Source organism: Hippocampus zosterae, chromosome 9 (assembly GCF_025434085.1).
Source record: "Hippocampus zosterae strain Florida chromosome 9, ASM2543408v3, whole genome shotgun sequence".
NCBI classification, from domain to species: domain Eukaryota; kingdom Metazoa; phylum Chordata; class Actinopteri; order Syngnathiformes; family Syngnathidae; genus Hippocampus; species Hippocampus zosterae.
The window spans coordinates 17,308,602-17,324,552 of NC_067459.1; the positions used below are offsets into that span (position 1 = coordinate 17,308,602).

The 15,951-nt window shown below is 41.0% G+C and overlaps 2 protein-coding genes across 2 annotated transcripts in view; both read left to right on the forward strand.

The window, feature by feature from the left end:
- The first annotated feature begins 534 nt into the window (after positions 1 to 534).
- LOC127607369 (prostacyclin synthase-like) lies at positions 535 to 11,906 on the forward strand. The gene is made up of 10 exons (XM_052075600.1): positions 535 to 683; positions 776 to 899; positions 2,965 to 3,140; positions 4,011 to 4,154; positions 5,111 to 5,238; positions 7,209 to 7,390; positions 8,998 to 9,151; positions 9,693 to 9,874; positions 11,378 to 11,529; positions 11,619 to 11,906. The coding sequence occupies exons 1-10, from the start codon at positions 616 to 618 to the stop codon at positions 11,764 to 11,766; spliced, it is 1,458 nt and encodes a 485-aa protein (XP_051931560.1). The 5' UTR covers positions 535 to 615; the 3' UTR covers positions 11,767 to 11,906.
- A 1,642-nt stretch (positions 11,907 to 13,548) lies between these two features.
- LOC127608012 (potassium voltage-gated channel subfamily B member 1-like) overlaps positions 13,549 to 15,951 on the forward strand; it is a 38,786-nt gene continuing 36,383 nt past the window's right edge. Inside the window, exon 1 of the mRNA XM_052076826.1 lies at positions 13,549 to 14,273. The gene's annotated coding sequence lies outside the window, so the exon portion shown is untranslated. The remainder of the gene's footprint in view (positions 14,274 to 15,951) is intronic.

Here is a 15,951-nt window from a genome sequence, read left to right on the forward strand (position 1 = left end):
TTTTGCCTGTACAGATTTTTCATCATTTTATAGCAAAAATTCCAGATTGTTTTTTTAACGTAAGTACAAAAGTGCTCTCGACAGTTGCATGATAAAGCTTCATCATAGGCGAGGTTCCTACACACCTTTGTTCAAATGCCAGATTTTTGTGACCAAAAAAAAAAGATGTTTTTTAATCCCCCCCCCCAACCCCCTTAATCCACATTAAGGGGGTTGGGGGGTTGGGGGGTATCCCCTACAGTTTGTGCTACTCAATTGAACTGAATATTATTGTGGGGTTGAGTAAAAATAACTGGTTGAAAAAAACTAAATACGGCTGTGTTCAGAATCAACCGATCCTGCTCAAGCTCCTGTTAGTTCCATCGGAGTCAGCACACAACTGCCACCGTTTCAAGTGCTACCGAATAACTCCAAATAGGCTTTTGCTGATCGTCTGATCAATTTGTTGTAGCAACAAGTGTTGGGTGACGCAGTCGGACCGGCCTGATTCTTTGGATTGTGACGCGAGGTCGTGACGTTTAGGAGGAAGTTCGGCAAGTGCCTTTTTAAAGCAAGTGACGGGAGCGGCACGAGCACATACACGCTCGACCACGTCAAGGGCAACTTCCACACGAGATGATCTTCACTGTCTTCCTACTGGTTCAAGTCGTGCTGCTCTACTTTCTCGCCACGCACAGATCCAGGTTGGCGTTTTTTTCAGATGTCTATCTAAAGAACCTAATTTGCTTTTATCTGATGGCGCAGGGCTCAGATTCGATTTGACTTTGTGCTTCAGGTCGGAGAGGGATCCACCACTTGACAAAGGCGCTATCCCGTGGCTTGGTCACGCAATTGAATTCGGAAAAGATGCAGCCAAGTTCTTGAATCGAATGAAGCAGAAGCATGGCGACATTTTTACAGTGAGTAGATAAGCCACTGAGAACTTTGCAGTTTCTTCTACTATCCATACCTGTCAACTTTTCGGAGCGACAACCTGTATAAACTACCCAAAAAAATCCTTATAAATGAGCAAAAAAAAAACTTCTAACATACCAAAGCATTTTATATGGCAAAATAACGGCAGAAAAAAAACCCACGAAATTTTCCATGATATTTATTGTTAATGTCTAAGCATCATTCTACTTCGTGGCATTATTGTGTTCAGAGTTGTATTCCTACGTTACTTTTTTCACTAACTCCAAATGCTGACCCATCGACTCGAAGTTACAGCATCCATTCATATTTACTTTGGAAATGAAAGCATTCGAGTAGACTAGCATCATTCTGGGCAAAAGCAAACGGAACTACCTGTTAGGGGAGAAAAAAACCCCGGAAATTTTCCGAATGTATGATTTGTGCGATACGGCCATATACGTAAGATTCACCACAAAATCCGTATGAACTATGGCTAAACCGTATGAGTTAACAGGTATGACTATCTCACGTGTGTAAATGAACATCTTTTAAGATGGACAAATATATTCCAAAAGAGCGTTAAAAATTCAAACGGAGAGTTCCTTTGGGTACAAATCCCAACTTCCCAATAAATGAATAACATGTCCAGGTTCTGTGTTCGCAGCAAAAAAAAAAACAACAAAAAGTATGTGTTTTGAATTACAAAAAGTATGTGTTTTTGTTGTTGAACACAATTTGTGGCTTCACTCACTGTAAACTAAAATAGCAAAATACACTGTACACACAACCAACGCAATACAAGCGCCGTATCCAACAACAGTTCAGTTGTTATCAACATTGTCGTAATTATTCCTCTGTTCACGGTTGTAGTTGTAATTACCGCAGAGTACAATAGCACTGTGTCATGATGACAGCAGTCGAATATTTTTGCTTACCGCTTATGAGTTGTGTGTATATAAACAGTGCCTACACAATGTCAAGGCTATTTCCATAAATATACCCATTAAAGAGGAATGAATCTAATTACTGAATACAATAAAATTAAACAGCATGTCAATAGTCTCTTGATCACGGGTCACCAACGGCGGGCACCAGGTAGCCCGTAAGGACCACACCAATAGCCCGCCAGTCCTAGGATTGTGATTTGCTAGTACAAATTCTGATTTAAAAATGCAAACACAGGCAGTATTGTGAGACATCTATAAGATGTTCAGAGCCTGAAAATTAAAATCATTAAGTATTAAAAATAACACAGTCTAATATTATTAAATGTCATTTGTACAAATGTTATTTCAGATGTGTATCAATTTGGTAGCCCTTCACACAATCAGGACACCTGAAGTAGTCACCACTCTCTAAAAGGTTGGTGACCCCTGCTCTAGATGAGTTCAGTGCTTCGGAAGTACAGTCCACATGTTTACATCTTGTTTCGCGAAACATGAAAAGTTGAACTGATAAAGCCACAGGTTTGTTTAGATCATTGATGTAAACCAGGGGTGCCCAAACTTTTTGGATTGAAGATCTACTTTTCGATCAACTAACCTCACGGGATCTACCCTTACCGGCGCGCGCACGCACACACACAGACAAATTTAAGATTTACCTGCTTTATTTTATTTTTTAAATGTTTTTTTTTAGTGAAAATGAGACTGACAAGATGAATAGTGTGCAGTGTATATTAACACAAAAAATATATTACTAACATGTACAAAGACACACAAATGGTTGTTTGTTTTTTTTCTTCTTGACACTCCTCGGATCTACTTGGGACCTGTCTTAGATCTACCGGTAGATCAGGATCTACCTAATGGGCACCCCTGATGTAAACTGACATTCGACTTATATTGTGACTCTAGTATTATACACTAATCGCATATTACATCACAATATTGAGGGAGGGGGGAAAATCTCAATTCGATTATTTTTGAAAATCGCTCAGCCCGACTGAAAAACATCCAAATGCTTAGTCGCCTCACAATTACTTCTGTCCTCATCGTGTACTCGGGAATGACATCGTAGCTTCACGTATTTGCATCTTTGCGTCTCAGCAAGAAATAATTGTGTGTCCAGGTGCGTGTCGTCGGCCGCTACGTGACCGTGCTGCTGGATCCTCACGCGTACGACTGTGTGATCAACGACAGCGACTCGCTGGACTTTCAGGGCTATGCAGACGTGCTCATGGAGAGGATTTTCATGCTGCGCCTACCGCATCATCAACCCGCTCACACAAAAGCGCTGATGAAACGGTACGCCCTTGTCTCCTCACTCCTCCTCCTCCCAAGTGCCTGAGGTCATGCCAGGTGTTCATGTTTGCAATCATTTTGTTCCTTATAAACACTCTGGCTGTGTGGTTAAAACGAAGGACAACTATTTTTAGACCTTCTGGTTTCACTTTTGCTTGCTCACCTGGTGTAAACATGAATTACAGTGAACGACCGTTGATGGTGTGGGATTAATTCCATCCCCACCCTACAGTAGAGGAAAATTAGGGGTATTAAAAAAAAATAAAACATGCAAATTTACTCCTCGCCAAATACTTTTAACACATTTTACCTGATGATGGGAAAAAAAACAATGAATCGGATTAGAATAAATTTCAATCCCTCTTCAAAATGTCAGGGCAGAAAATGCACAAACCTGTTCCTGGTTTGGTTTGTGACGTGTCAGAAAATTGCTAAGAAATAGTTGTCATTGTTTTCCAACGTCATAGCCGATGTTTACGAATGACTTAATTTGGAGAATCCCCTCCCCCGCAAAGGTCAGTCTGCCACGCGGAGGACTACAGAAATCTGAGAATATTACTGGTGGGTGGCTATAAATCTTCCACATGACAAGGGCACGAAAGATGAACCGTGACATAGTCTCAGGGGTGGGGGATTTTACGCTGATTGAATACTTTTGAAGGCGTGCCGCTTTTCTTTCAATCGATCGTCGTGTCGAAATGTGCAAAAATAAATCCCCCATGTTGCATGATCTGGGCGGAAATTAGTATGGCCAAGTCAATAGGCTTAGATGAATTATTATGACACAGAGTACATGTCACAACTCCATCAATCAGGAAGTTCTCATTTTGGCTCAGCAGTTAACCAGATTTTCCTCCCTTCGAACGTATGTAGGCACTTCCTGGGAATTAATTTGGCCGCACTAAACGGCACCATGAGCAGACACCTGGAGGCCTTGTTGAAAGCCGAGATTCCTCCGAACCAGAAATACTGGAAACAGACGGAACTCTTCGACTTCTCATACGGAGTTCTCTTCAAGTCAGTCCTATTTTTTTTCACCTTCCCACACGCACACACCCGCCCATGTCTCGCTATGACAAAAGAATCTTTCGCCAGAAAACTAAAGGGGGAAGCCCTGAAATTTCTGTAAAGGCAAAATTGATGTTTTGTACCACGGAGACGAGTGCTATAAACAACCCTGAGCAAATTGCATCCATCCATCCATCCATTATCCGATGCGATTGACCTCACTGGGGTCGAGTGCATGCTGGAGCCTATCCCAGCTGTCTTCGGGCAGTGTGGGGGGAGGGGGAAGGGGGGCACCCTGAACTGGTCCTGCCCAAATTTGATTGATTAAAATAATTGGCACACATTTTCGTTTCTCCCGCCTTCTTCCATTTGCCATGCACATACTCACAGCCGACAATGAGGCGCTCTAAACACCAGCTCGGAGTCCTGGTCCACTATATCGCTATGAAGTCTTGCTTTCCTCACTTGGTCCCGTTTACGCCGCGCCCAAAACGGGAAAATGAAATGGTAAAAAAACTGTTTCATGCTATAGTTGCACAACTGAGTACTACTTAGTTCTCAGTCCTTGCAGGTTTTTCGCAATTACGTTCAAACATGTGCAATACAAACAAATCTCTGAAGTCACTTTATTCATTTAGCTCCTGCTGCTTACGTACGAGCCGGTGTTGCTTTGTTTGTAAACAGCCAAAGATAAACTTCGGATGACCCCACTCTTTCGGGAACTTGTTTGAAGACTCCTTTCCGCTCGCCTGCATGAAAATGGAACTTTTGCGATAAAAGTAAGCAAAACAAGGCCAGCAATGAGACATGTGACGTCAGGCCGCCAGCCGTCTGAGACGTGTCCAGATGTGTGTAAGCGCCGGGACACCCCCCACCCCCGTATAACGAATTATGTGGGCGAATGGAAAAACACCTGAAGTTGAACAACACACGATGTCTTCATGTCGCCACTCTTTCATGTGCAGGGCGGGTTACCTGACACTCTTTGGAGGAGAACAGAACAATAACAGCGCTGATCCTGCCAGCGTCTATGATGAGTACCGCAGGTTTGACAACCTTTTAACCAAGGTGGCAAGAAGAAGCTTGAAGCCAGGTAACGACTCGTTAACTGAACCCTGACAATTAAGCGGCTAACGGGAGGTGCCGTCTGCTCCACTTATTGCTATGACTCATCGCTTATGCGCTTATTCACCTCTTCCCTCCACTCTGCCGCCTTGATATCATCGCTGCACTTGTTTTGCGGTTTCCATAGTGATGACATGCTGTGTAGTAGTTGCTCATCGACACGCATCAGACACAACAATTAGATCAATTTAAGAGAGAGATTTATAATGACGATAACTTCAAGTCATTTGAACAATAACTCAAGGAGTTAATTAAGGCGTGTGTGTGGATGTGTGTTTTACTGAATGTATGCTTTGGTGAAAAGGTTTTATTTTTTCTTTTTACATCCGTGGAGGATGACAATTACATAAACATATCAGTCCATTAATTATGTACACTGAAGGTATAGATTGTATGGAGAAAAAAACCCCTAAAAAAACAATCATTTCATGGCCAAGTTGGTAACTTCAAACATTCGTTTCTCAAATCATATTTCCTGATTGAAATGAATGAAAATGCCATGAATTCATTTTTAAGAAGATAAGTACGATAATCGCAAAAGCATACAGAAATGATATGATGAAATAGAATGTCAAGAATTAAACAGTTTTTGCCACATTTTTTTGCTTCACTACAACAGGCATTATATTGCTTCTTCTTGTGTGTGCGCTGTTGCCACCCAGGGGCAGTATAATTCAGACATAGCAACTCAAAGCATTTCATAAGTGAATTAGTAAGTTGCAGAAAGAGTCGTGTAATTTTTTTTTCGGCAGATAGAGAATATATTCCTGTGAATGTTACATTGTCTGTTTACACATGTTGCCCCACCGTTTGTGTTCAAATAACCATTGCGTGAAGGCTGAACACTGCAAAATTGATGCTATTCGTTCGCTTTTATATGCCGCTTGCATTGTATTTTTTTAGCATAAAGGGTTACTTACTTGTTGTTCTTAAGTCCAAGCAAAAAAAAAATAGTAATAATAAATCATCCAACAGCAGCTGATTTCTTTAAAACTCGTACCTGGGGTCACGTCTATCTCAGGCACCACTCTACATTAAAAAAAAGTTTTGTTTAGTCCATTAAAAAAAAGTTTTGTTTAGTCCAATGAATTATGATGAAATGCTTTTTTTTTTTTTTTAAACAAAGACTTCTGTGATGGGAACAAAAGTGCCGTTAAGAAAATGTGGGCCACGACAGAGAGATGATTTTGAGATCATTCTTGTTTTGTTCTTTGTTGTAATCACTGGCAGGTCTTTGCAAGCTTTCCTGCTGCTTTGATGTCACATTGTTTACTGAGCTCACACAGTTAGCTGATGAGCTGATTTCATCTATCACATGAAATCACAGTGAGGATAAATGCACTCAGAAGTGAAAGAAGTGTATTACTCAATCAAAAATGGTCACATGATAAGATAATTGGCCCTCACATTCCCCCAGTGTGTTTCATGACTGTTTTACTTTTTGATTTGTCACACCGACATAAATGAACTCTTGTGTGATATTGAATTGAATTTGAATTGAATACCACTTTATTGTCAAATGCGCTGTACGTATGTGAAACATACAGCACAGATAACATTTCTTCCCTCTCAACATAAAACAACAACAAAACATAATTGAAATCCACTTCTGGACAGTATGAATATGCAGGGTGGGGTGGGAGTGTAAAAATGTTATTTTGAAACCTGATATGATTCACATTTGTATCATCTTTCTGCCTAGCCTGCCTCGACATGATCACTATACTTTATTTGCTCAGTGCCGTGTCAATGTTTGCTTTCAATATGACGTAGTCAGCTTCACAGTGACATCTGCAGTTATAATATTATTACACATAACCATCGTTACGGACATATCTGTCACCTCTTAACCTCTGCTGATGACAATCTCGTTTTATTTTTTTATTTTTTTTTAAATTGCTGATGTTCAAACTCATCATATATTGCATTTTTTTCCAGAGGAGAAGAGGACAGTCGAGAGTGCTCGTAACAGATTGTGGGAGCTTTTAGCGCCGGCGGGTCAGACGGAGGAGTCGGGGTCAAACGCGTGGATTTACGCCTATCGGCGACTTCTGCAACGGGAGGGAGCGGACGAGGAGATGCAGAAACGGGCGCTACTGCTGCAACTTTGGGCCACTCAGGTGAGCGTGACCTCAGGACGAAGATGTTATTGAAAGCATTGAAAGCCTGATCGAGATGAGGCAAAGTTGCTTTATCAAATGAACTCTCTTTGAACTTGAATTGCAATACTGCGCTTCTCTCCACATGAGGGCACTGTTCTCTTTCTTCTTTTATTCAGAAGTGGCCAAAGGAGTCACTAACACTGACCCTTGTATTTAAGTAAAAGTACAGTTACCTGTGTAAGAAGACGACTCTGGTGTACACGACTCGGTGATGATTCAACTCCTGTCCTAAATTATAAGTAAAAATTGGATTTTAGAAAGTACTTACAAAAATGTGCTGAAATAAAGGATTTTGGCTCTCAGTTCATGTATGTAGAATAGCCGTTTTGATAACTTTTCATATTGTTCAAGAGAAAAAACAGGTCACAAAATAATTCTACTTTCATTAACTTACAGAGTGCATTTGCTGGGAAGAAAAAAAAACTTTTTTGTTGGTTTGTTTGTTTTTAAACCAAGAGCATCAAAGAAAATGACAAAACGTAATTATTTGACAAATCAAGGAGTAGGAAGTCCAGAGCTTTGTTTTCAAATGTAAGGGGTACATGTAAAAAAGTCGTCAGAAAACTAAATACAGTACACAGAGTACACATACCTGATATACAGTAACTTAAGTATTTGTACTTTTAAGTCCCCCGCACTGCTTTTATACAATACAATACAATACATGCTGATTTATATAGCGCTTTCACAACAGCGGCAGCTGTAACAAAGCGCTTTACAAAACATTTATAGACAGATTGTCCCCGCTCACCCAAGATAAACTAATCCGAGGGTCATTTTTACACCTGAATTATTATAACAACACGTTTTTAACGTTGAAATTAAAATATATCATTTGAAAATAAAATTGAGCTTGGGTGATCGCCACTTTGGATGCTCGTTCCACTCACATTCATTGCAAACTCCATTCTGAGTCATTCCGTCTCGCCTCCAGGTCTGCTGGAGACCTTTGTATTCAATGTGTTGGTCAGATGTCAACTTGGCCCCCCATCGGCAACTTACTCATCATTTTATTCTGCATTCATCGCTTTTATTTCCCACTTTTGAATCACAACTTTGAAGTGACACCGAGTCACACTTGAGCGATTCAGGCGTTTGTGGGCTTCATTAGGACATGTTATTTTAATCATGAAGACCATTTGCACACCAGAAATAGTGTATTCCTCGTAAGCACGTAGTTCCCGAGAATAGGCTTTTGTTCATTAGTATTAGAAATTCAGTCACATTTTTTGGTCTTTTCATCTTGTCTTCATTGCGCTACTTGAAATACTTTTGTCCAAATGATTGCAGATAGCTGGTAGGCACCATCAACTTTCAAATGATTTTTTCCTTGTTTACTTAAATAAATCGTTTCTGTACTTGCCAAAATAAGACTATCAAGCGAGGAGACTCTCTAAAGAAGGACAAGAGGTGTGTTTTGATTGAAGGTTCTTCCCTTCATTGTTGCATGTCACATTGTGCTCCTGTTTGCCTTTGCCAAACAAGCACCTGCGCTGTCGCTATGCAACCGCAGAGTGAGACAAATAGTACAGCGTGGTCACTGTCCTCTTTCTGTTTGCTCGCAGGGTAACGTCGGTCCCGCCGCCTTTTGGCTTTTGGGATTCTTGTTGACAAATCCTAAGGCGTTGAGTGCGGTGAGGAGTGAGTTCAAGCAGATTTCCCAGATGGAAACAACAGATGCTTCCCTTCTCCACTACCGTGGAAACACTCCGGTCTTCGGTGAGTTGAAGGCGACACAGACTTTGAGTTCACTGTTGGTGAACACTGAGGTTATCCTCTTTACCAGTGGCCGCTCAAACTGAGGTGCATGAGCCTTAGCTTGGGGTCAGCAAAATAATCAGCAATAAATTATGTTGCATACATACATTGGGAATAGTGCCCCCCCAAAAAAACCAACAACAAAAAAAGCACTAAAGCAGTTATCCTCCTTAGCTTTGGACCCATTAAAATAGCTGATATGATTGTGATGTATGATCACATTGTCATGGTTTTCCAATATATAGTTCGCAAATGCAACAATGATATAGAATGACTTATTCTGTCTGCATTTTACTACCTGGCATCTTTCTGTCGACTATCGCTATCAAAAATGCAGAAAGGATATGAAGTCCACACTTTGGTTCAATCTTCTCAAGGACCTATAGCTGTCCAAAAATGTGCCTGAAGTAAAATACACAAAATTCTTTATACTACAAAGAATAGAGCCACGTTGAAAAAGGAAATCGCACTCAGTCGTAACTCCTCTTTCTCTCCTCCCTAGACAGTGCCTTGGAGGAGACCCTCAGACTCACTGCTGCCCCCTTCATCACCAGAGAGGTAGTCCAGGAGAAAACCATTCAAATGGCAAATGGTCAACAGTACCAACTGCGAAAGGGAGACCGAGTGTGCTTGTTCCCGTTCACCAGCCCTCAAATGGACCCTGAGATTTACACTGAGCCGCAGGTGAGTGATCCTGTTGCTCGTGTAATTCTCCCCATTGCAGCTAAACCGTTGCTGACAGACTACCGCTAGTTACATGGGATAGAGACCGAGCCCCTACTGTGAATCGCAGAAAACCGCGAGTAATTTACGCCTCCGAAAAATGTTTGCAGTTTCCCACATGAATACTGTATACCACAAACTATACCACCAAAAATAGTATGCTATCATTTCAAATTCGTATCGTATTACCTTTTAAAATAAAGATCTTACCAATGATTTGACCCGGGTACATCGACACGGAGTAGCGAGAGGAAAGAATGTCGTGTTTACAAACAAATCGAGGCCAAAGATTTTCTATGTCGAGATTTATCAGCCACAGGCGAGACAATTTCAAACGGGTTCTTCACTTGATTTGCCGAGTGGCACCATCAGATATCTTGAACAGTCATCAGTCACCTTGAAAACTAAGTAAACATGAACACAACATCAATTCCAACATCAGGACAAAGTACGCGAAGCATGCAACTGTCCAAATGACTTTGTTCTGCTTGCCAATCTAAGATTGAAGACTCGAGGTGTTTCTACTTTCGGTAGTTTTAATCTATTGTGGACATTGTCTTGTGATTCAGGATTTATGTGTCCCGAAACTCCCGTTTCGAAGGTCTCAAGGAGAACCGGTTTCTCTCTGAATTAATCATTAATTTTATCAAGTACGAGTAGGATGTGTTGCATCAGCAAAAGAGGAAGATGAGTGTTTCACAAGTAAAATTTGGGAATAGTTACCATTGAACCAGTTTTCAACAGAACAATCGGCAGGTTTTGGTGATCGAGAGGCCATTTTCTATGAAAATCGATGATCACAATCGGAAGCAGATTGATCGCCGCACTCCCCAAAAAAATTAGTGTAATAATATCATATAAATAGAGGCTAATGTATTTTTGGTTCATATTTTTGTATCCGACTCCAGAGGAGTCAGTGCCTCACCAGTCACGAACCTCACGTCGCCGACATCATCTTGAAAGAGATTTGCTTTGGGACATGGCGATGATCGTATTTCATTTACAGAGTCACACCAAAGTACTTCCTTTCACACCAATTCCTGTTTGGGCAGGGCTTTGTTGCCATTTTAATGTTATCAGAAGAGCACCCAAAATGCATTGACGTGATTTTTTTTTCTTTTTTTTGCAAATAGCGGAGAACATATTAATAGATTAATTCACAAATAACAAGCCGCGAACAGGCGGGGAATTACTTCATTGTCTTTAAACCAATTGGGAGGACATGAACTTTTGTATCGGGGAGGTGGGATAAACTCCCACACAAATCGGACCGTTTTTTTCCCCCTCCAATAAGAGGTCAGCTGCGTGCCTCTGAGGAATTGGTTTGGCAGTGAAACAAAATCACCGCTAATTAGCGTGGGAAGGACATCGCTAGGTCACTTTAAAACTTTCACTGACACAGAGTTGAAGGGGATTTGTGTCAACAAATCCGACTCATCACAGCTCTGTAAATGTGTTTTGCAGAAGTTCCAGTTTGACCGCTTCCTGAATAAAGATGGATCGGCGAAAAGGGATTTTTACAAAGGAGGCAGAAGGCTGAAATATTACACCATGCCGTGGGGAGCAGGGACCAATGGCTGTGTGGGAAAGCAGTTTGCCATCAATACCATCAGACAGTGAGTGTGTCGGAATCAGCGCAGTGCCTCAAAACCTCCCGTTATCGGAGTCTGGCGCCCACTTTGTCTTTTCTCTATCTCCTATTCAGGTTTGTGTACTTGGTGTTGGATATGGATTTGGAATTGTGTGACATAAACGCTCACATGCCGGAGATAAACACCAGCCGTTATGGATTCGGGATGCTCCAACCAAAAGGAGACTTGTTTGTGCGCATGAAAGCCAGGAAGACGCACTAGGCCTTTGCAGTCCCAACACAAATCCGTATGTGCATGTTAGCGTAGGTGCACTATGTACAGTTTAATGTGTCAAAATTCCCTTCATACTTTTATATTTTATATTTATTTTTCTATTTAAAAATAAATTAATACATGTGAAATAGTGTGTTTTGTCTTTTGCATCGGTTTGGCGAGGAGAGCAATTTTTGATTTAGGTAGCAGGAACTTAATTTTCCAATCTGGAATGATTCCCGACGGCTGAGGTGTCAAACTTATTTTTGTCGCGGGCCACTTTGGGGTTACGTCTTCTCTCGGAGGGCCGTTACGACAGTCAAACTAAATAAATGTTTATATATTATTACCTGTACACAGCAATTTGATGGATTACTAGTTTTGAAATCAGTCAAATCAATTATAATAGTTTGTTCAACTATTGTTTGAGTGAGTGTGGACAGGGTAACAAAATTATAATGAAATCTCAACGTTATTTATTACACATGATAATTTGACGTTTGGGTACATATTTTAGCATGGTTCATGGAAGTTGACACACATGATTCGCGGGCCACATAAAATGATGTGTCGGGCCGGATCTGGCCCCTGGGCCTTCAGTTTGATATCAGTGCTCTATGCCATTCTCCACATTTTATTCATTCAACTCAATTCTAGTCATACTGTATTTCCTGCAGTGTCAGCATTATGGGGGAGGATAGTGCCAACCCCTCATAAATTATTCTACCGCCGACCCACGTCACTGAGTTGAGCCTTTTCACATGACATTTTAAAACTGTGTAAAACTGTATTTCAGCCTCTAACATTGAGACACTGATCAAATTCAAAACCAAAATCAATACCCAAAAAAAGAAAGACCTGTGGAGTCGCATATTCTCAGATTTATTTTTATATTTTCTATTTTGCAATATGTTTTCACATTTCTGGCGGTTGGGTTCTTTTTCTGGGATCTTTTTACCACTCCTCAACCACCCTTTGCTATGATTGTTATTCAAAGAATATTTTAGGTCGGGTTTGCTAGTGACTTCACCCAAAACTGGACAAACGAGTAGAAGGTTCTCTGTCGCATATAGAATAAAAAACCCTTGTCGCTTCAACTCTTCCAAATGATTTAAATTTACCAAATCCCCGCTGTAGCATTCTGTTTTAACTATTAATGGTCTGTGCGTGTATGCGTACGTTTATTGAGCGGAAGATTGCTACCCTTTCATTCCGTCTCAACCAGGGATGTTCTCCGACGCCTAAACTGTATGTATCCAAATTACGTCTCCCAACATTGCGTAATTTATAAAACATGTTACTTTATGTTAACTTGCAATAATTCATGTGTACTCTGTGTACTTTAAACACTGCAGCACACATCTGTCACAGTGACACACTTGCCCACTGTTTGGAGAGTGAGTGGAAAGTTTAGATTTGTACACTAGATGACCCCGGGAAGCTGTTGATCACTTCCTGACAGTTGCGACACTTTGTACCATGTAATACGCATTGTGAGGCCACGTGCCGATGAATATTGCATGAAAACGTCGAATACACAAAAACAACATAAAGGAGTGGCTAAACGTAGTGGTGTTTGTGTTGCTGAAATCTACCAGAAAAGTACAATCTGTACTATTTTGAGAATAAAGAAGTCATCTATTTTCTATATTTCTTTTTAGCTTAACCCATAAAAACAAGCTAAATGTACTAATTTAATTCCATTTGTTTAACATGGGAACAATTATGTAGGTCATTTGCTTACCGTCTATCCATCTTTCAACTCCACATCTCTATACAGAGATGTAGAATATACTGTGCTTGATGGCCAAGGCAAGCAGACCAGACAGCACAATGCGGTGCAGGAGCAGACAACAGCATTTCTATTCATTTCAAACGTGACTTGTTATTTGATATGCCAGCGTAAACCTCATATATGCAAGTCCCACTGTGTGTCAGACTCCCCTGTTGCACAGCGAAAAAGCTCCCATAATGACCGAGCAGCCAGTGAGGAAAAAAAATAACAGTGTAGGACAATTTTACATGAAGAATCAATTTCACGCCTGAATCACTGCTCTGTATAAACAGCGCCATCTGGTGGCCTGGGGTGCCCAACCTGGTCTCGCACCACGGAGTGGCTTTGCTGCTGAAGCCGTCTGGCAGAGCGAGGGTTAAAGTGAGCTGGAGGAGCTCGAGAGAAGGAAAGCCTGGCAGCGGGAGCAGTCCACACTCCCACACGGCGTCCAGCTGGATACAGCACACTGCGAGGAGGGGAGCCCCCGAACCAAATCCAAAGTATTCCACGGCTCGACTTGTTGATTCCCACCTGGGGGAGGACGGCTGACGAGGAAGAAAAGAGAGAGAGAGAGAGGGAAGAACGAGGCAACATTCCCATGTCTCCACGCTGCTTATGATGTCTTCATCACATCCGTGCCAAGCGCAGAAGATCCGGACGAGTTCTCCACCTTGACACGCGCGTCTGATTGAAATGAAGCCGCCGCACGTCCACGGCATGACCCGGGCTGCACGGGAGACACGTACGAACACTTTTCTTGCCTCGCTTGTTTGTTAAGTGTTCCTGCATGCTCAACTTTCTGATGACAGCACATTATCACCACTTGAATCGATGGATGCTGAAGTCCTTGTCAAAACTGCGATGATTTTTAAAAAATATTTTTCTTTATAAAAAGGCATAATTTCAGCACCAGACAGCGGCAGAGTGATCAGCACTGGACAGCTCACAAACTGTCCGAAAATGCAATGCTACTTGATCAAAAATGAACTTAATTAATACAGTAAACGTATATGTTGGCAATGACACAAATCATATGGTTAAAATATGTACAGTTGCACTGATGGGAGTTTTATTATTGTGATTATTTTTTATCTGGAAATAATCAGAGGTAATAATAATAAAATAATATTTGTGGACCCTCATGTACATACATGACAGATATATGACATGGTGTCCCTAAATTCTTGAAACATGGGCAAAATTGCATATTTTTAAAAAAGTATCAACTTGATTTCCACCACAAGTGATGAAAATTTGATGCGCCGAGCAAGATTCAGGAGACTTGATGCAAAAAAAAAAAAACTCCACGTTGCTGTCAATCACTTATGTGTCCACACTGAAAAGGGAGAACCTGCATAACACAGGCCATAAAAGTTTGTTGCCTAAAAAGTCCTCCGAGACAGAAAGCCAAACCCTGTAACAATTAATACAGGTACTGCATATTGATTACACCACTGCAAACTGCAATAAACATTGTTAAACTACAAATGATAGATTGTGCTATTATGTGTGTACAGGCTGAATGTTTAATGTATCGGATAGCTCCCGTTGTGCATCTAATTAGGTGGTGTAAGTGTCCATTAATAATGGTCACATTAACAAGCGAGTCCAACTAAACTAACTAAGGATCCCCCGCGTCCACCCTTGTCAGCAAGAAGAGCGTCTGTGCCTCCTAAAGCAGATTAATATATCTATTCTGTTCCCTGATGAGTGGATAAACCTCTTGACATTTCCGCTGTAGGACACTGTCGCAGGTGCCGCAAATCCGCTTTTCTATGCCAGGCCCACCGGCCATGGGTTAAAATCCGTGATATAGAGAAAACGTAGAATTAAAAAAAAACATTAAAACACATACACTTATTTTTTAAAGCAGTTTTAAAGTTATTCCTCAGCAACTGTTGTCACTCTCTCACTATTAAGAAATGGGATCCGCTTTGAGGAAGCGAAAAGATGAGCTCGCTCGTTTCTCCAAGTAAGAGGCAAAACGTTCTTGCCTCAAGCTGTTATTTGTTTCCTCACAGTTTGTATATAAAATTGTATAGTTCACCATACTTTAATCATGAACTATCTTCATGCAAACCATTAATGCAAAATGTACAGACTGTAACTTACTTTCATACACAATGAGCAGCAACTCATACAACAGGACTGCGGTATATATTTTGTCCACTCCGTAGGGTCACCAATTACCGGAGTTTAGTTGGGGACCTTTTTCGCCTCATTTTGGTATTCAGAATTTTATTTTTATTTTTTTTTGTTAGTCTTAATACATGTATTCTTAACCTCCTTAGTGTCATTTTCTCTGTCCTTATGTTCAATGAGCAGGGCCAAATAGAAGAAGGAAAACAAACGTAAGTGCCAACTCTTTTACTCGGGGAAGCCAAGTTAGCTATTTATATCAGTCGAAGGGACACACTGCG